At 46.0% G+C, this 21864-nt stretch overlaps 1 protein-coding gene and 1 non-coding gene across 9 annotated transcripts in view; one reads left to right on the top strand and one right to left on the bottom strand.

Moving 5' to 3' along the window:
* Positions 1-1247: 1247 nt before the first annotated feature.
* ADCY2 (adenylate cyclase 2) overlaps positions 1248-21864 on the bottom strand; it is a 297759-nt gene continuing 277142 nt past the window's right edge. For all 8 annotated transcript variants that reach the window (XM_061565554.1, XM_061565552.1, XM_061565553.1 and 5 more), the window contains 7 exons: positions 19661-19745; positions 16795-16953; positions 15803-15949; positions 14736-14843; positions 13678-13792; positions 11716-11840; positions 1248-10123 (listed from right to left, as the gene is read on the bottom strand). In XM_061565554.1, the coding sequence (XP_061421538.1) occupies positions 9971-10123; positions 11716-11840; positions 13678-13792; positions 14736-14843; positions 15803-15949; positions 16795-16953; positions 19661-19745 (892 nt within the window). In that variant the 3' untranslated portion in view covers positions 1248-9970. The remainder of the gene's footprint in view (positions 10124-11715; positions 11841-13677; positions 13793-14735; positions 14844-15802; positions 15950-16794; positions 16954-19660; positions 19746-21864) is intronic.
* On the top strand, positions 16618-16720 carry LOC133351006 (U6 spliceosomal RNA). The gene has a single exon (XR_009756135.1). It is a non-coding gene; the product is annotated as a U6 spliceosomal RNA (small nuclear RNA).

Here is a 21864-nt window from a genome sequence, read left to right as displayed (position 1 = left end):
ATAGCTGATCGGATTCCTCCAGTATGAATAAATAATAATTCTGATAATTCTGGACTTTCCATCACTGCCACATGGGCCACCAATAGCTATGAGTACTGGGCCAATGCTCAATTGAGATTTGAGACACTTTGTGGTATGGAGTTATTTATGTATTCACCAGAACAGAAACAATTGTGACTAAATCCTGACATGTAATTTGTTGAGCTATATAAGCCCCAAGGTGAAATTGGAAAGAAAAAACATCGACAAGACTTGTCCGAACTGCTCAACCTTGGAATATAAACAAAGACTGATTGTAATTAATGTATTGTGATTCTGCAAATTAATTTATCTGATTTAGAACCAATATTCCTGATGGATATATTGTAATACATTAGCTTAATTTAAAATCTAAATAACCTATTAACTAATTTCATTTTACCAGCTAAGGCCCACTGAGCTATATCTCTTTTTCAGAAGCAACCTGGCCACAAATGATTAGGTCAACTAAGTGGCTTATCGTGTGGAAATGTATAGCAGCCAAATACGCTAAACGCATGTTTATAAATGCGGAGGAAAAAATCGGAGGACCTGTAGAAAAATACACGCGACCACGAGGAGAACATGCAAATTAAAAATAAACAGGCATCAGGGTCGGGATCGAATCCTATATACCAGGCGAGGTAGTTAACATCTCGCCACCGTGACAGTAATGGAAACGGGAACTCTTTTTTTCATTCTCATGATAACACTGTTGTCATGGATTTAGATTCACATGACTTGGTCAATATGCAAATGAGTTCCATACACAGAGTGAACATGACTTGTGCAGATGGGAAAATTTGACCAGTAATCAAATCAGTGCAATTTAATTGTGAAGTTGAATTACCAGCATGCAATGACTGAGTGTCTGCAATGCTGCAGTAACTATTATCGTAATTGCTCTGTAATTGCTTTTTCTTTTCCTTAAGGGTTTCCAGATCGTAATAAATAGGAAAAAGAATATCCAATTTAATATTGATTGCAGCACTGTATATTAATGCATTTTAACTATGGCGATTGATGCTTGAAATGAGAGCGAATGTATGCTGATGAGAATCAGATTGTTATATCATTTTGCTCTTTTGTAAATTTTTACCCAAGATGTGTCCAGGAACTTGCCATTTTCCATATCCATGACAGAAAATATCATCTACGAAATAGAATGACCTCGAGTTTTTTTTTTTACTGGCCTTAATCTGATGTCTATTTCATCATCAATAAAAGTTGTTTGGGCTATGCAGAAAGACAATGGTACAACAAGCATTCACTTAAACAGTCGTGCCTTTCACTGTATGGTAGCCGATCTATCTTGCCAGCTCTGCCTTCAGAAGTGGGCGATATCACAAATGGACCCTTGCCGAGTGGCACAGCGCTAGATTGCGGCTTTGTCATCGGAAGGTTTGGAACTCAATTTCTGGTTCGTGGTCGACACAGCCCCACCAGTCCTCTGGAGTTGATTCCATCAGAAAGTGGAATTTCCACTACTGATGCACGGTTGTAAACAGGAGATGAGCAAAAACCTCACGCTCCATTGAGTAGGAACCCACTTTTTACTTTTTTTGTAACATAAATGACAAGTGATCACATTATTCGAGATAGGTATGGGCAACCCTGCACTAGTATTAAGCATTTAAGTGCGTACTTGGATTACTGTTACTTGGTAAGTAGCGGGTGATTATTATTATTATTATTGAATCATTTAATTTTAACTAAAATTAATGAAACTGATGGAAACAGCAATTAAAAGGAGAGAAATGGCCGTGTAAACAGCTTGGGGTAATATGGGGGCAGCAGAAGCAGCCACTTCCTATATATCGAGATAGAAAGCCTGCAAATACATTTCTACGGTTAAAATCCATAATTAGTATATTAGCATCAATGAGATCACTTTTAAAAACACCAATTGTGTAACATCACTGAGGGCTGTGAGCACTACCTTCCAAAGCTGAACGTCCATTGCTTAGAACATAATTGGTATAAACCACAACAACTCGCTGATCTCGTCAAGGAGCATAAACCATCCCGCGAACTCCGCTCATCCTCGCAGTGGTTCATGGCTGGCCATCGAACAAAGACGGTCTCCGCATCGCGTGCTTTCAGATGCGCTGGAGCAATGCACTTTTAAATCTAGATTCAAAACCCATTTTTAAAAACTGCTTTTTGACTTTAGTTTGTTGTCCTTCCCGCACACCTCCGATGCGCACGTTTGGCTATGTACGGTGCGAAAGAAGTCCAACATACACACATCGTGGGGTTGGGGATTAACTGCAAAACAAAACCCACTTTGTGAGGAAGTGAACAGGAGATATTGTGGGCCCTGCCGTGGGAATCTGGATCCTCCCTCAACAGCTCGGGTAAGCTAATAGTGATGGCTTCAGCCCTGTGGTTTGTTTAAGCAGGGGACATGTCGGATATTGATTGACAGTATATCCTCCAATTGATGCCAGCGTGCCCAAAATTATGACTACGAAACAACGCGATGATTTGTTTTGATCATGAATTTTGAAATATCATCCCATGCTATTGTTTGGTTTCGTCTTCCTTTAATTTCAGTGCAATGTTACGAATATTTGCGGGGAAAACTTGTGTCTGCCCCGTTACGCAACGCAATCAATGGCTACGATCGAATGCGGACGAGGAAATTGTAGCGAACAGGACAAGAAGCGCTGTCGCACTTGCGTTGCTTGCCAACCCCTCCACGTGGAGATGGCGGTGGGGGGGGAGCAAGGCGAGGGCAATGCGTTAAATCCCAGGTGGGGGGCAACATAAACAATGCAACGATACAGGCACGGGCAAGTGCTGAACAACGCGACGTCACACGACTGCAGAACGACACAGGCGCGCTCGGAATCATTCGTCGCGCTCACACGAGGCACACGCACACGAGGCAGAAGCGCGCAGGCACTCCGGCCACCGGCGCACGCCACGTGTAGGCACTTCGGGTGGGTGCTTGGGAGCCGAGCGCGATGCCTAACAGTGTAACTATTTTTTTATATTTGAGCAGGTAAGGCCCGCTGAGATATACAGCTCTTTTCCAGAAGCAGCCTGGCCACAAATAATAGCTCGACAAAATGGCTCATCATGTGAAATTTTAGAGCAACCAAATCCTCTGAAAGCACGATGCATGTTTCTAAATGTGGAGGGAAATACCAGAAAACCCGGAGAAAAATCTACGCGACCGCGAGGAGAGGGACATGCAAACTCCAAATATACAGCAGGCGTCAGGGTCGGGATTGAACCCAAGATCTCCGTATATCAGGCGAGGGAGTTAACATCTCGCCACCACGGCACCTTGTGTTCGCACTGCTCTCTAGGAGGTGTGCGTTTAGTAAGTACATCCTGAGACACGGTTTCAGGAGGGCACCCTTGCGTTTGGGAACTTTGGCCATTTCCTTTTTAAGAATGCATCGCCACTGAAGAAATTAACGCCTCTAGTGGTAGAGATGGCGAGTGGCTAAGGGGTTAGGATATTTAGCTGACACGGCAGAGATCCTGGGTTTGAAGTTGGGTTGCCACCCATGGCTGGACTGTATTCTCAGGTGTTGCGAGTTGCTGGTCTCTACCAAGTCCCAAATGTAATTTCCCTAAATATTTCAGTGGTGAGGATTAAAACGTTTAGTTTCCCTGCGATGCGATTGATATTTTATTTAGCAGGCTGTGTAGGACAGTGATCCCCCTGGTGTCTGGACTGTAAATAACTTGATAGAATCTCAGAAGTAGATCTGTGATATCTCCATCCACAGGCAAATGTGTGCCCTGCTCTGCAGGAGCTCTGAATGAATATTTTGTTTGATGCCAAAAGCACATTCTGAGAAAAATAGATGAATGTTTTTTAAGTAAAAAAAGATTTCAGAAATGAGACAACAGGACATGTTTTTTTTTAACAAGCACTTTTCTTGAACAAATGAAACTTAGCTATTGACAGATGAAATCAATCTGGCACGACAAATTGAGTCACATTGAATGTCTCATTGCGGCATCATATTGCAACAATTGCAATAAATAGAAATAGAGTATGTTTGTTGGTTTTTGTTTGCATTCTCACTACAAGTATTGTGGTTAATGGAGACATGATTCCTTGTAAAAGGTTTTTTTTTGTTGCCAGAAAAAAGGGTAAAAAACTATTCTCGTAAATAGAAATACTTTTTAAATTAGCCATTATTCAAGAAAGCCCGCAATGAGAGGAGGGGTACTGTATTAACACGATTGACAAATTCCCGTTTAAACAGTGCCTCACATTTGGTAGGAAAGGAAGGTACCAGAGAAACCCTAATGCCAGGAGGTGACATGAGACTTCATTCCCGATCTACTGGTTTGGTAAAAATGAAGTTTCATGCAAAATCCATTGTTGGGCGTCACCTCGACTACCTCGGGTGTTTAACAGTGAATGCGACCGGTTGGGTGTGAAATAAAATAAAATGATGGCCTTGGCGAGCACGGCGGTGCATGCAGGGGCACACGTGCCACACTCCTCTACTTACGAACGAGTTAGGTTCCAGAGGTCTGTTCGTAAGTCGATTTGTTCGTAAGTCCAACTTCACTGCTGTTGATTCCAAACATGTTGTACGCCGTGTACACAAAACACGAGGAATGGCTTTAAAATCTCACGTAGATGTAGAGGCCACTACCGCCATCTATGGCGCAGCGGTTGAACTTACGACTCTGTCCGAACAGACAACTGGACATACAGACAGGTTTGTTCGTGTCTCTGAACGTTCGTAAGTCGGGTGTTCATAAGTAGAGGAGTCACTGTAAAGTGGCCAGCAGGTGGGAGGGAGTACACGATGTTGTTGACTTATCTGTATGGATTTTTTTGAGTATCATGCCTCATGTGTGAATGTTCTCTGCGCACCCACAAAACGCAAACACAAAAAACAGTAAAGAAATGGCTAAAATATGCCAATAAAGAAGACTCTTGATTTGAAGATTTCGTGACTGCAGGAATCCATACTCTTTGGTTATTTCGGTAAAGTCACGTACTGTAGTTAGAAATAAAATACAATTATTAAAATTATTTCTAACTACGTGACTTTAACGATAGAACCAAAGAGTAAAAAAGACTCATGAGAAAAGAGTATTGCGAATCAGCTGCGCGTTTCTATACACGTACATACATAACCCTCGTTATTTTTGTACAGAAGACCCCCTTTAAGTTGCTGATTAGAATCTTGCAGTCAGCAGCACTGTAGTGTCGTTATCAATGCACTCACAGGCAATGGCATTGTCATGAACGACGTCAACCTTCGACCACTCACTCGGGAATTCCACGCTGAGTCACAGAGCAGTGGTCAGCCCCGGCTCGAGTTATTGGCAACGTTAACGTCTCACGCAGTTGTTCTTCAATAAGACATCATCAGTGTGTTGAGGGCCGCCACACATTTGAAATCATTGGGGGTGTGACAGCACAATGATGGGGGGGGGGGGGGTGTCTTCACATTTGCGTATTGTCTGGGGGCCCGCACGTCAGGGGCCACACTAAAGGCCACCAGGGGCCCGACAGTGGCCCCCGATGTAGGACACTGGCCTCATGGTTCGGCAGTTTATTTGGGTGTCGGCGATTGGATTATTAATTCAAGCGTGTAAATGGAAAGAAACCCCATCACAACAGAAACAACGATGCAGGCTGGAAGCGAATAGATACAACTCATACAGGCGCGCAGCGCACGTGCAAAAGCTCTCAGCCTCATGGCTCTACAGTGGTGATGAGTCCCAATGGGGACGAAATCGCACTCCGTTCCCATTGAAATGGGCACAACATCTCAAGACGCTTTCAATTGGTGGTCTAAATTATACAAATGGCTCTAGATATTTTGAGATGACGGTTTGGATGTAGCTGTGAGCTGTTGCACCTGCAGTGCTACACACATTTGTGTTGTTAAATATGATTAGCCGCCATGGTGGCAAGATGTTAACTACCTCGCCTGGTATACAGGAGGTCGTGGGTTCGATCCGACCCTGACGCCTGCTGTAAATTTTGAGTTTGCATGTTTTCTCCATGGTCGCGATTTTTCTCCGGGTCCTCCAGTTTTTCCCTCCACGTAAAAAAAGTGCTTTTAGAGTATTTGGCTGCTATAAATTCCCACGTGATAAGCCACATCGTTGAGCTATCATTTGTGGCCAGGTCGCTTCTGAAAAAAATCTGTACAATATAGCTCATTGGGGCCTTACCTGGCCAAATAAAAATTAGTTGTAGTTTTAGTTGCGTTTGATTGCTACCGTGTTTATTTCAACGCAACACACTGATGTCCTTCACAGTCGTTCCATTATACCCGACCTGGCCGCCGATGTCAACGTCGGTCGTTTGTGTCACTCGGCGCATTGGCCATCTTGTCAATCCACTGCTGGATGAAGGCCTCCCCCAGGCCCTGCAGGTCCTGCAGGTTATTTCCCTACACTTCACCACGCTGACCAGTTCGGTTGATGAGGGTGGACAGAATAGTCCTGTATTCACTGAAGTACAGAACAACACTGGTCCCTGATACCCACCCACGTATCTCTACAGTCCTATGACTTTACGTTTGTGCATGGTAGTCACCCATCCAAGCACTAGCCAGGCTAAAGCCTGCTTAGCTCATCTGTGCAATTCTAGAATTTCAATGTTGTTTGTATTCGTCACGAATATTCCTGAACAAAAGACAACTTATTACGTCAAATTATATGTCACTTGGAAAAATAAAGGAAACTGTGAACTTCCACTTATATGACAATGTTGGCAGATGTGAAGGCTTAAGCCGTTTAGTAACAACAATATGCATGTGATGATCACTATTCCCCACCTCCGAACAATGCGTCCCATTTTTAAAATATGTCCAAATTATGAATTCGTTTTTCTTATTTAGAGGGCACAAGGGTGTTCCACACGGTGTACAATGTTAAGCCTACCGAGTGACTTCAGAAGTAGTTCTGCGACGTCATTTTCTACGGGCCGTTCTCTGGTGTGATGCGATGCTCTGTTGATTGCGCGAATTCCAAATGAAACAGTTGTTTTGTGATGTAATACCAAGAGAACAAAATGGAATATAACTGGTGATAAAAGTACTAATATTTGTGTGCATACCTCATCAGCATCACAAGAACACGTCTGTTCAGTCAATCATAGAATACCAATAAGCACGGGTGGTACAACTGCGAACATAGTAAACCAATGCGCATGTGCCTTGTTCTACAGTGTCCGAGAGCACTCGCTACAACGCATAAATCTATTACCAACATCTAAAACACAGGTGGTTACATTGTTTATTCCAATGCCATGAACGCCCGCTTAGATTCCGCACTTACGCCCGCTTTTGAACGCCACATGGTATGTTATGTACATAATCACCCACGCGATGCTCGTTTCACGCAGCTTTTACGCATACCGCAAATGCAGGTAGGCAACTCGCGCCTCTCAGGTCGTACACAGCCCAGTCCCGTCTCTCCCCGTCGCATAAATCCATGCCGTTCACTCGCGCTGTGATCACCGAGCATCGCCGTCGGACACACTCTGTTCAAGGGACCAACAATGGACAGACTGACCGTGAGGCCACAGAACTACATTTCTACTAATCCCTGGCCTGCAGGTTTATTTTCTCCTCGTTTCACACGGACGTTACTTTAGTGCTGCGAAATTAACTGGGGTCATGATAAACAGGACGGTGAAAATGTGCGCGCGTCGTCGAGGCTTCAGCACAGCTGGATGAACATCGGTTTGCATTTGCAGCCGGTGGTGTGTTGACCCCTGCTGCAAGAGCCGCTCTCTCGTGTCCCGGGTTTCGGAAGCGATTTTGACACGAACGGATGCTCAGTCTCGTGATTAGCTTTCGGGTTTATGATTTCACAATAACGCAGCTTTTGAAATGCATCAACAGGTTTGCACAATACATTTACATGAATGATATTCCAATGCAATGGGATTCACTCTGCATTGTTTGTAGACCACTGTCAGTTCTGCGAGGGCTACGTATGTCACTGCAAGCACTTCAAATTCTATGCGGCAGTAAAGCATGATAGCCTGTGAGCCCAGAGCAGCTTATTTCACCTGATGTGGCATAACTTTACTGGTTTAAATTTGTTTACGTGGCCAATAACAGTGAATTATGCGATAACCACCTGAAATTAGAGGGCTTAGCAATTCATCCACTCTCATTATCCGTATAAAATAAATCTGTACGACTAAAGTTTTGCTACCTTGGGTGGCACCAATTGCTGCTCGGGCCCACAGACTCTAAATCGTGCAGAAAATGCAGGCGATGTGCATCCAGGTGTTCTCAGGCAGCATCTTCCACAATCAAAACACAAGACAACGCAGAGATGCCCCGTATAGCCTGAACAGACTTTTGGGGCGAATGCTGTTAGCGAGCACCTATGAAGGCCGGCACGACACACAAGCGCATGGGTAGCCAGCACCACGCCCGGCCGCCTTTGTCTTTCTAGTTACGATGTTTAAACAACACACCAGGTACTCATTTTAGGCTGAGTCGACCTAGGGGAGGCCCAGGACCAGTTCAGATAATCGTCACTGGTGTTGGCTGTGAACGGGAATCAAACTAGGATCACTGGGTTTATAGCTCAGCGCGCTAACCGCTGCACTGCCGCTCCCCAAACAAAACGCGCGCGCGCACAAGACACGATTATTGTATACGCACGGGCGAGTTATGCATGAAACCTCACGACACATTATGAATCAATAACTTATTCTTAGTGCATCAAACATGATACTGTACACTCTAACTGTGATCAAAGGACAAAATAAGAAAGCAAAGAATACAACTCTAACATTGCTTCAATACAGCAGCTGGCGGTTTGGCAAACACTTTCCTGCGCGGATTCCTCAAATACGCCGGTTCGAAATGCGCAAAAAAAACTTGTGCGGCAGTGAAGCAAGTTCCTTTTCAGTCGCAATGTTCTTCATCTTAAACGCTCAGTGGATTTAAAAACGAAAGGAAAAAAGGTCGTGAATAAAACAATGAGACAGATGTCACAATTGAACTTCTGTTGAACGGCAAAAGCAGCTGTTTACACCTTTTTTTATTTCGGGGACACAAAACCGTGGATCGCGTCACCCCTCCTGATTTTGAGTCGACCGTCATCGGGTCACGGAGACGCAACTTTCCACCAAAGGAGTTTCTCAGAGAATTCTCTTTTTTTGTATTTAGTCGCCCATGTCATAAAAAGTTCAAGTCCAGATTATCAGCTTTAATAAAACAGAAAAGGTACCTTTAAAAAAAGGCTTTGTTAGAAATTGCATACAAACTATTACTCGTTAAGTGTATGGGCATGGTCTTGGATTATGCACTACAGCTCATCAATCCCCCTGGACTTGATGAAGTGAGTACCACTTTGTTGCATATCAACAGTGGTTTTCCTATGCTTCTCTTATCGAGAGACATGCCCCAGCCATAGGAATGTCGAATTTCTACAACTGCCTTTGGGGGCCACCGATGTAGATCTGCAACTGCCCAACGTTCATTTGAGTGGGGGAAACACTTTGATAAAAACTTTCTGTAGAATCAGACAATTCTTCGTTTGCAACTTGGAGCACCTCCATCAGTCCAAGGACTGCTTTTTTAGAGGCTAATGAGCAGAAAGATCCAGTTCATTTCACTGCCACAGAGAGGTCAGATGTAATCACCTAATGAGATCAATCTTTTTGACTACACGAACCTGCTGGGGGCTTGGAGCAGGCGGGTGCTGGTGTTGCAGTCATCTGTCCACACACCTCTTCGTCGGCAATCTTGCCAGGGACATGGATGCAACATACGACGGATCAGCACGTCGGACAAAAACGCTTGTTCACGGATGCCTGGAGGAGAACGAGCCATTGAGCGCGACCGCATTCGTTCCGCTCGCCGAAGATAGAGGGAGGCAAGAGTGGCGCAAGCACTTTAACCCCTCAGTTCAGACGCTGCTAAATTATCGCGAAGCCTGTCCGACTCGCTGGGTCCTCAGTGCGGAGTGCTGACGAGGGGACTCAGCAGATGACGTTGCCTTGCGAGAGCGAGCGAGTCATCTCCGTGACGACAAAGAAGGTCTTGAGCTCTCCCTTGCCCTTCACCTTGATCATGCCGCGGCACTGGCAGTTGTAGCCGAGCGTCTGCAAGATGTCGCTCGTCTCCTCCGTGACCTGCACGCGCGAGCGCAACACGCGCCGCGGCGACGCGGGGGAAACGGGTTCAAGCGGGGTGGTGACGCGCGAGCCGAGACATGTGCATTGCTCACGCTGCTGCAAAGTATCAGAATCAGACAAGTAATCTATCCCGGAGGAAAATCCGATGAGCTACAAATCTTGTTTTTTCACAGATGTGCAGGAGTGGCGGGTAAGAACATTACAATAAACAATACAAAAACACGATCGGCGTGCAAAGTATAGGGAGACTGTGGCCTCACGAGATTGCTGTGGCGGCAGGGGCGATGCTGCCACTGGAATGTAAACTGCATAGACCACTGCCAATGGAATTACATCACTGGCCCTGACGTTGCCACTGGAGACGGGCACTGCTGTCAGTGCATGTGCCAGCATGTGGAGATGGCATGAGCAATACATTGTCGCAACGCTCTTCCACACTACGCACTGAGATTTCACACCTCCGATTAGCACAGTTGGCTACCTACGGTGCGAAAGAAGTTCAACATACACACATTAAGCATTGTTGGCTTTGAACTCGTGAGCCTTTAACCTTTTTTTCTAATGGGCTAAATAAAAAAAATAAAAAAATTGCGAGTAAACATTTGCCAATGTTATTGAGGTTTCTCAATGCTTTTTTGGGGAGCGACATTTTCATTCTTTATCAATCTGTTTGGCTATTGCACGCCTGGAATTACATTTGAGGAGGCAGAAAGAGGAACGTGTGGATTCGAGATTTAATAACATCATTCAAAACGTTGCAGAAAGATGGACTTGGGCGAGACGTCGCCTATAAGAAGGGATGATGGCTGATGGTCAAGAACAGAGGTGGAGTGGCAGCCAAGCAACGGGACGCATCGGAGACAACGTCCACCAATGGGGACCTTTTTACCAGAATAAAAAAATGATGGAAAAAGAAGAATAGGCTTTAACCCTTACTGACAACAAACAAAGGAGGTGTTAAGATGTTCAATCATCAAATAGACGTATCATTGCAAGGCATAACATCTGCATTAGCCACACATACTCGTGGCAAAACATGCAACAAACCAGTGTTAGACCAGATAATGGCAAAAGGCGAACAAGACAAAGGCAATGCACGTATCAAAGCATGAATAGCTTGGGATGAGCAATTATATATTTTATCAGAGCATGTTTTTTCCACAAATGTTAGGAATGATTAAATCAGCTCCTGTGTAGGTACTCGTATTCCCTGCCACTTTCCGCTCCTCACCCCTCCGCTCCTTCCCGCCCCTCCCCTGCCCATTCGGGACCGCTATGTGTGCCCTCTGTTACGGTCACTCATTGTGTACCCTCTGTTACGGTCACTCATTCCTCGGCCGTCGGACTGCCCCTTGGCATCTAAAATGTCCGTTACCGCTGTTTAACTCCGTAAAGCGCCTTCAGCTAAGGCGCTCTATATAAATCTAAAATAAGGTGAGATAAGGTTGCATCGCAGAACTGTGAGGGATGGAGACTACTTTGGAAGAGGCCTTCTTCTAGGAGCGGATTGATCATGGTTGATGATGTCGATGATGAGTAACAAGGTCAGAGATCATTACTCTGCCTCCCAACAGGCCCCTTGAGCAAACCTGAATCTTCCCAAGAACCCCCGTGCTGTCCATACGGCTGGACACGTTGACTGAGTTTCCCCAGATGTCGTACTGTGGCTTCTGTGCACCAATGACCCCAGCGATGACAGGGCCGTGGTTGATTCCTGAGAAGGATAACGTACAGGGCACACGGCGCCAGCATGAGATACATCGCAAACCAAACAAAAAAACAAATAGCCCGTATCTTGCAGCTGCATACCTGGGCTATGTGTTTCCAGGCTGTGTTGTGGCTAAGAGAGATTATCAGGCATTGTTTGGAAAGACAAGGTGACCAATCTTCTTCTTTCACACGTCTGTTGATGTAGATGCAGAGCAACAACTACAATGCCACATTCAGGTGGCCAAGCCAGCAGCGAAGTGAATCGCTGCGATGTCTCCTACGTATTTGTGGATCGAGCATTGCATAATACGTTGTACGGTCCTGTTCTGGATGACCAAACTCGCACCCTGCAGAGTTTTTAATTTTCCATTTGTGTATTTGTGTATTAGATATTCGCATCTGCCATGGTTTGTGCAGTGGATGCAGTTTAGGGTGCACCATGAGTTTCGTGGAAGAGCAAAACCAGGGATCTTCTGTGTTGGGTCTTTCAAAGACAAATCTAAGTCGTTGTTTTTAACTGGATGAACATGTGGTCTGTAATAGGATACAGTCGAGCCAGACTCGCGCCTAGGCAACGCTAGTCACTTCCCAACGAGTGGAATGCCCAGCGTTATGCCCTTTTTCACCTGACGTCCCCAAAGATTTGGAATTAAACCCTTTGGTACTTCACATGATTTATCCTCGCTGCTCTCACCCTAAGTCAGTGTTCTTTCCCTGCAGAGTTGTGTGTGTGGAGCATAATTGGTTGTGAGCTCTAAAGAACGAAGACTTACATGTTTATCGACATGTATTAATAATGATGATAATTCCACCTTTGTAACACACCTCACAGTATTTGCTCACTCTCGGACGAGCCAGAGAGTGACGCAAAAGTCACGAGGAACCACAGATTAGCGGGAAAGGCATCCCAAGCTGTGAGCCGGTGTAAATACAGGGTGTTTCAAAAAGATGAACCACATTTCAAAGCAGTATACAGGGTGTTTTAAAAGATGGACCCAATTTCAAAGCAGTATATTTCACGATGGCAAAATGTTACAGCTACACAAAAAGTTACAAACGGTTTAATGAGTTATAAAGTTTTACTAACCATTTTATAAATGCTCTATGTGCCCTCCACCTGCTGTATGGACAACATCGAGACGATAGTTGAATTCGTCCCAAACGCCTCTCTTCTCACGTGTTCCTCTGAGGTGCGTGGTCACCCTGTGCTCTTCCCCTTACATCAACAGCCTGCTTCCTCAAATTGTCGGTACCAACGACGATTGCTCTTTGACATTGGCGGATCAATGCCAAAACACCGTTGAAATGCACGCTGCACCGCAATTACGGATTCAGTCTTGCTGAACTGCAGAACGCCAAACGCCCCTTGTGTGTTGCAGGGTCACCATCTTGCAAACTACTGAGGCTAGGGGCTGTTTGTGCGCTGGGAGAGGCATCTCGCGGTCATCATTTGAAACTCTATGCTCCGCCCTCTCTATGCCCCGCCCTCTCTATGCCCCGCCCTTTCAAGTGGTAAGAGTTTCATTCATGGGCGATTCGTGGTTGCAGAGATATAGCGACTTCAAATTGGGTCCATCTTTTTAAACACCCTGAATAATCCTCTAAGCTCTGGGGTCCTCCATAAATTAAGATGTTATTGGCCAAATAAGGTGTTTCTAGATTGACTGGATTGTCCTATTAATTATGGAGTGTTGCCATTGAATGGAGTCGAATGAGGCTACAATTGGCACGGTTGTCTATGTATGGTGAAAAAAGGTTCGGCATACGTAAATACACATGATTTGTGGGCTGAAGTGGTCAAGGGGAGAGGCGAGTGAGTGGGGACTGGGAGGATGTCGCACCAACTCGCAGTCGGAAGTTGTTGAACGAGTGTTTGTTGATGACGTCCAGTTTTCCCATGAGAGCCATGGCAAACTCCACCATGATCCCGATGTGTGCGTACTGCCGCTCTGGCTCCTAGACTCAGGGAAAAGCACGCACATTAGACGAGCACGCACACACGCACACACGCAACACACACAAGGACCCCCCCTTGTGTAGCCTACACAGACTGTTGGGGCAAGTTCTGTCAGCGAGCACCTATGAAGGCCGGCACGGCACACGAGAGGGCGGTGTGACCAACACCACGCCCGGCCTCACACTCATTTAAGGCTGTGTTGACCTAGGGGAAGCCCAGGACAGATTCAGATATCACAATGATGTGCCAAGGACCAAACCAGGGTCATTGAATTCATAGCACGGTGCACTTGCCACTACAATAAAACCCAAATACCCACATATACTGTACATGTATGTATCCTCTATACACTTTATACACATCTGTATAGTTGATTTTTGGGTCAGATCACAGAAGTAAAATGTGTGTCGTACACCCTCCTCCACCCGACACGACTAATTCATGAAACTTGACACGTGAACATGTCGTTGAACTTCTTCTTTAGCAACGAACTGAACACAAACAGCAGTTTCAAAGAAACGAGTTTTCAATTTTGATTCAGCACCACCGGTGTGCGGGAGAGCAATCTCACGACACTTAACGATTGGGGTGCTGTACCCATTTGTTAAACCTCGGTCACGTGACAACTTCATTCATTCTCCATGTCAGTTGGAGGAGGATGTGACGACACGCATTTTCACTCCCGCGACCTGACCCACGACCTCAACCACGAACTGCGTCCACCGTGTAGATATGTCTGTTGAACTTCTTTAGAACCGTTAAACATACATACTTTCATACACGGTGGACTGTGAGGTAAGCGGCGCGTCGTACTCCGACGTTGAACGCCCCCCTCCTTGAGCCGCAAACCTCTGCGACGAGCGGGCAACGCGCCCATTGCTCGGCCGTGTCGACAAGCCTGGAGATCTGCTGCCGTAGCCGGAAGATATAAAAAGTACTCGCCTGCCCATTCTCTTGCCCCACCGCAGCATTGAGCCCAGTGGCAGCCATGTAAGTGCTGCCTATCGTCTTGATCTTCTCTACGCCACTGAACTTGGGCTTGGACAGAAGCTGCAAGAGAGGACGTAAATAGTAATAAAGCGGGTCACACTTGGAACCTGCGAACACAAAATCGCCCGCGTACATCGCTCAGCGGTGTTAGGTAATTGATTTTGTCTCGGACAAGATATCTATGGAGCTTCGATTAAAAGGGACTCAGCGGGGGGGAGGTGGCTAAGCACGTGATGTATGTATCACAACCACACTCATTATGCTGAGTGTGGTGGTGAGCGTGGTGGTCAGGTGCCGCGGTGGCTAGATGTTAACTGCCTCGCCTGGTTTACAGGAGGTCGTGGGTTCGATCCCAACCCTGTTGCCGGTATATTTGGAGTATACATGGTCCGTACCGTGGTCGCATAGATTTTTCCCTCCACATTTAGAAACATGCGTTTCGAGTATTTGGCTGCGATAAATCTCCACATAAGCCATTTCGTTGACTTATCATTTGTGGCCAGGCCGCTTCTGAAAAAGAGCTACGATATAGCACAGTGGGCCTACCTAGCAAAATAAAAATAGGAGAGAATAGAAAAATGTAGAGGTTTGCTTGGAACTTGGAAAATGTTTCCACAAAATATAACTCACAACCCATCGTCAATACACTGTTGGATGGAGACCATCCCGTGCCGTGTCAGTCATGGGGGGGGGGGGGTGTTAGTCATGCTTCGGCATGGTGAAAGGGGCGCTGATAACCAATTTTAGATATCACTCACCAACAGTTTTCACCATGGCCAGGGAATCTAAGTCAGGTCAGTGCCCTATATTCTGCACCACCATCCCAAATACTTATGATCACATTTCAATTGGTTTAACCACCATTTCGAAAGTAATGTTTGCCATTTGAACGTACCGGTCAGCCGCACGTGCAACGTGGCGTTGCGCACCTGCCTATTCAGCCGCACTTGGGACGTGATTGTTAAATGCATGACTGAGATTCGACCACAGCTCTGTTAGGAGGTGCGGTGAGAACGGACCTCGTCAAAGTCGGCTATGATCTCGTTGAGGAGACGTAGGCACTCCAGGCCCTCTTTGTTGACGTCCGACTCCTGGTAGAACTCTTTGAAGTCGGGGATGGAGGCGAACATCACGCAGACGCACTCGTACGACTGGTGGTAGAGGTCCTGTCATAGCAGAGCAGACACACCGCCATCGCCTGCTCGTTAGGTGCGAACTTACATACGAGGTATGCACCGACTGTTGAAGCGTGCATTCACATACTCCGTCAACACCTGGGTGGTCCTCACCTCCATTGGCACTCTAGAGAGGTAGTTGTCGACATTCCACATTACCATGGTGTTGATTCGTAGACGTAAAATTATGGATAGAATAATGATGATCCAGATTAATTTGATGATCATGGCTAATTGGTGGAATAAGTTGATTCATTGCATGATAATAATTTGATGGCATTGATTTATACATGGTTGACTTGGGTGAGATGTTGACTACCTCGCCTGGTATACAGGAGATCGTGGGTTCGATCTCGACCCTGACGCCTGTATATTTAGAGTTTGCATGTTCTCCCTGTGGATTTTTATCAGGGTCCTCCAGTTTTTCCCTCCACATTTATAATCAACATCAGCTTTTAGAGTATTTGGCTGCTATCCATTTTCACATGATAAGCCACTTCGTTGAATTATCATTTGTGGCCAGGTCACTTCTGAAAAAGATTTATATAGCTCAGTGGGCCTTACCTGGTAAAATAAAGATTGTTTATATAGATAACTGATGGGTTATCAGGGGATGGTGATAACAATGATGCCGAGTTAAACTTGGTAAGGAATTGTACTTGCTCAGGCAGTAGAAATACTAAAATTGGAATGACACAGAGAATATGAGCATGGCCCCCGCGCAAGGAGGAAATACAAATTCGTGAAGCGTTCTATAACAACAACAAAAAACATGCTCAGGAATCGAACTCATGGCCCCGGGCTCTGCTCCACCCAAGATGCCACCCACGCGTCACCTCGTTCTTGCGGTGGTGGGTGAGGAAGTGCTCTGCCACGTGCGCCGGCAGGACGTTCTCCAGGAGAACTCGGTTCAGGTTCTCCATCGTCTCGATCTCCTCGCGCTCCTTCTTGAACTTCTGCTTCCACAGGAAGTCGAGCCGGCAGTAGTACTCGTTCTGGAGGGGATTGGGGCCGCGTGGAGCGTTCACAGGCAAGCGCGCACCAACAACACGTCTCACCGCTGCTGAAACATTCCTTGACCCCCACCCACATTCTACAAACCTATGGCAGGTGGCTGGGTTTTCCTGCGAAGCGGTGCTCACTTTGTGCGCTGCTGAGTCTCACCCAAAACCAGGATTCGAATTTGGAAATATCAGGTTGCCAGTCGAGCTCTCTAACCATGGAGAGACAAGTGAGAGGTTAAACTACATTACCAGAGGGGGTGAGGGGGGAATGTGGGGGGAGGGCCCATGAGGGGTGGGGGAGTGGGCAGGGGTCAGGCTGAGATGACTCTGTAGATGTGATAATCTATGATATATTTTTAATAATCTATCTACAATACATTTGTAATCTACTGATGTTATTTTAGTGGTAAATATTAAATGTTCATAGATTTTACCATTTTAATTAAGTATATTGGCTTTTACATCACTTCCCTATCTTGTTTCAGTCACGAATGACTGAAATAAACATATTTTATTGTCTTTTTTCACTTTGTTGAACCAAAAATATACCAGCCTTTGTGACTTTAAAATGTCTGGTTTCAGTGTAATTCCCCTGCGGGAGAATGCAGCTTCCCAAATGTGGATAGGAGGTCATTTGAAGGGCGCTCAGACGTTGTTCTTCGATAGATACTTGCGTGGGCCACCCTTCCACATGGCGAGATGCAAGAGTTTCCAATGAATATTGTTTCATCTCATTATCGCATGCCAATGGCAACGTTTATAATCAATTTAGGAAAACGAAAATCGACTTTGCAAGCAGATTATTGTGCATTTCGACAAGAGTTAATATTGTCAAAGATGGCAATACATTCACTCGATATATCATGCATCCTGCTGCTTTAGTACTCAAAATAATCACATTCAACGTGTTACGTGAGAAGCAAAAACCAAACAAAATATGGACCGTATAGTTAAACCGCTGTAGTGTGTACTCCTTCAACAGAGGAGAAATATCAAAACGATCCCAATGATCTCCTGAAGCCCTCTCATGGCTGGTAGACCTCGACGTTGGCATTGAACTCCTACACATATTCCTGCTGCCATACGCAACAACGCAACAGCGAGAAGCCGGAGGCCTAGATTTGAACCCAGGACCTCAGCGGCGATGGCTCCGTTCTCTGACGACGTAAGAACTGTCCGAGCCACTCAGCCACATCCCATCCAAGCAACAAGCAATCCCTCACTGAATCCCCATGGTCCTGCAGACGATTGCCCTGCTCCAGCTGCCACGTAACAGGGATTTGACAGGTGTGGCTCACCAGGGTCCCAGCTTTGGCCCTCGGCTCATTATCGTCATCACAGTGAGCGGCGAGAAAATGTTTGAAGAAAAAATGAAAGAATAGGCGTTAACCTTTCTGGCAATAAAACAAGAGTTGTGTTAAGATGTTCAAACACCAAATGAATACCTATTGCAAAGCATCGAGTCTGTATTAACCACACGTACTTGCGGAAAAAAACATGCAAAGAAACATGCTCTGATAATGTATGCGTTGTGTTTGAAACTGATTGGCCTACAACAGAGACGGCCTTCCTTATGGCCTAGTTTCAACATTGTTAGACCGGAGAATGCCAAAAGGCGAATAGTGCAAAGGCAAGAAAAGTATCAAATGTATTAATAGCTTGGGTTGAGTATAGATAGAATATTGGAAGTCGTATTTCTGTGGCCTTCCTCAAGAGATTTAAACATTTTGCCATGGGGTCTCTGATGCAATTTAAAGCCCTGTCCATCAGATCCGCTTAATTTTCCACCACTGTGCCTGAACTTTGTGACCCCAATTGCCTCTCGGGAGCACGTCACGAATGACGCGTGATGAGGGGAGAGATGGAATCAAAATAATCGCGATAGGTTTATTGATTCATTGAGCCGTGCAAATGGATGGATCAGGAGAGCAATTGTGCGACGTGTGAAATTCAATGCAATGAAATAACCCGATCAGATGAAGAAATACTTTACATGCAATTGGAATGATACCATGAATGTAGAATTGTGTTTTTATTTTCCTCTTTAAAAAATCAGACGGAACTAATTTTAATTAATCACTGTTACCTTAAGCATTCATGCTGTCTCATTTATTTCACTCGTTTTTAGCAACGTACAGAAACAATGTCAACATTGAGTCGACCTCATAACTTCCCAAACTTCATGTTAGATTTATCTTCCCACCACGGTGCAGGCTTCCATCATATATGTTTACAACTTTTCTCACTTTAAGAAAGATAAATGATTTTTGTTTCTCCGAATCATATTTCAAATCTGCAATGTCAGGAAAGAAAGCAATATGCATTTGGAACTCATGCAGCAAGCAATGCATCGCCTTGCATGATAGAACTAGTTCTGGAACCCTAAACTTGGTCTTTTATCCACACTACGCAGCACACATTTATATATCGGAATCAGAATCTGTATTTATCCTGGATAAATCCGATGAACCATGAAGCTCTTTTTTCACAAATGTCCAGTATTATGAATGAATCACAAAGAATATTCATTGCATAGCAGTCAACTTCCGCTTCATGCGATGTTGTTGCCTCTCCTCTGCTGCTCCCACGATATGGAACTCCCTTCTCCCCCAGCCATGCAATGCGTAACCCGCCGATCTGCATATGAGCAAAGACGGAAGGCGAACGTGGGGAAAGGTGGACGGTGGAAATTAAGTACCTGTCTAGCGAGCACCAGCAGCGTGAAGAAGAACACGATGAGCCAGATGGAGCCCATCACTTTGACGTCTTTGAGAACGCCAGGCCTGGAGCACAAGCAAGGGGCAGTGAGGGTATCAGTGAGGGGTGATGCATGAAGCTCCATTGTTCCATGACCGTACACTCATTACACACAAAGTGCTTGCCACAAATCAACCACAATATCTTGCAGCTCTCGTCAAGGAGCATAAACCATCACACAAACTCTGGTCACCATCGCAGCAGCAGCAGCAGCAGCAGTTTTTTGGCTAATCATCGAACAAAGATGGTCACTGCATTGCGCGCTTTCAGATGCACTTCTGCGGCTGTCTGGCATGCTATTCCTTTCGTTATTTGGAAGCCAATGGAGCTCTGCATTCTTAAATAAAGATTGAAAACGAATTTCTTTCAAACTGCTTTTTGTGTCTAGTTTGTTGTCCTTCCCCCACACGTCCGATTAGCACGGTTGGCTACGTACGGTGTGAAATAAATTCAACATACACACGTACGATCGGGTGCAATGCCATCACGTTGTCAAGAAACAACGTCAATCTACGGGACTTGCAGCTGCACTCCAAACTTGCCTTTGGAAGTTACCAACAAAACTGGAAATGTAATCTCTCACACGCTGGCTTGCAGCTAAATGAAGGCGTGCCACCATTAGCGAGTTCAGGTTCCCCTCCATGCGCCGGGCTCCGGAGACGAACACCGAGCAGCTGACAGCAAAGTGCTGTGATGTAGGAAGCCGAGCGACCTTCAGTGGCGGCTGTGATGACACTAGAGGGTGCTATGGTGCTCTACCTCAAAAGTCATCAGGCTGCAACTATGAATATGTTTTTCTCATGAACAAAGCTGACAGCCTATGTGTGTAAAAACCTCTTTCGCACCGTACGTAGCCAACCGTGCTAATCGGAGGCGCGATTTGCACGGTTGGCTACGCATCGTAAGCCTACGATACAGACCTTATGGTAAAACGAATTAAATAAATCACGGCCCTTTGTTTATCCGCTTCTCAATGTAGGCCTCCCCATGCCCTATCAGTCACGGGGTTCTTACACCATACTTTTCACCACACTGGTCAGTCAGTGCAGGATGCTGTGTGGAGAAAATAAGAGTCTATTTTAGTTTTTTTGGGGTTGCGTGGGGGGAGGGGGCGTGATGGATGTCAGGAAGATTGCGGACAACAGAGACATGGCATACATCAGAGCATAAACACAGCTGGGATGCGACTGCCCAGTTGGCAGCGGCAACTCTTCTGCGATAACAGAAAGCAGAGGAGAGTGCCAAGGCAGATAACACCACGATTTGGCACAGCGGAGGTAGCAGGTGGTGCATCTTTCCGTCACCCCAGCGCCTTAACCCACAACACCTGGGTCTGTCCTGTGATCTCCTGCCAGCGAGTACCCACCATCTCTGGCATGGCCTCAAAGTAAAACCGTGCCTGCCACGTGCACCAAGGGTGATGTCTCTCCCCCCGCCCCCGCCCCCCACTTATTGCAGCCGTACTGATGGGGGAATAGGAAAAGTTAGAGTGGAAGAGCAACGAAGCAAGATACAGCATCACACGTGTAGCAATGATACGCGGCTGCACGTCGCAATGTCTAGAGGAGGGGAACTGTTGCCGTGGTGTTACCCAACTGGTTACCAAACTGGAATTTCAAAACACGGAGGTTGCCGGTCGAATTCGATTTTCCAGCGCGGCATTTAAAACGACGGAGGGAGTTTGTCAAATCTCCCACACCGCCTCTGTCTTCCCGGCAGTACAAATGGGTTCACCACCGTTATACGAATCAGCAGGTCACGTGGAGTGGGGAAGGGGTGGTGGGGGGGGGGGTAAAGTGTGGGTACTCGCACCTCTTCCAACATGTCTGGTTATGTGGAAGAGTAGACCAAATACCCTCGAGACTTTGCTGTAAGTGTAGGCCCTTCCACAAGCAGTGGACCTCATGCATGCTTACAACTGTGTTGCCCGTTCACCTCTGCAGGTCTTGCATCGTTCCATTTGTTCCCTGTCTCGAGACTAGTGGAATTCAATATCGTGCTGGTTGTATTTTAGGGCTTGCGCGGTGCTAGCTCGACCCCATTCAATCTTGTGCCCCCTTCAAGTTCTTTAAGATCTGCCGATGGTTTCCTTCGCGACGAACCTCGATCTCGCCTGAGCTGTGGGGGTGATCGGCCATTCGCTGT

The sequence above is a fragment of the Lethenteron reissneri genome, chromosome 35, assembly GCF_015708825.2.
Source record: "Lethenteron reissneri isolate LAM-NWPU_2019-01 chromosome 35, ASM1570882v1, whole genome shotgun sequence".
Lineage (NCBI taxonomy): Eukaryota > Metazoa > Chordata > Hyperoartia > Petromyzontiformes > Petromyzontidae > Lethenteron > Lethenteron reissneri.
This window is presented reverse-complemented; position numbering and strand designations above follow the sequence as displayed.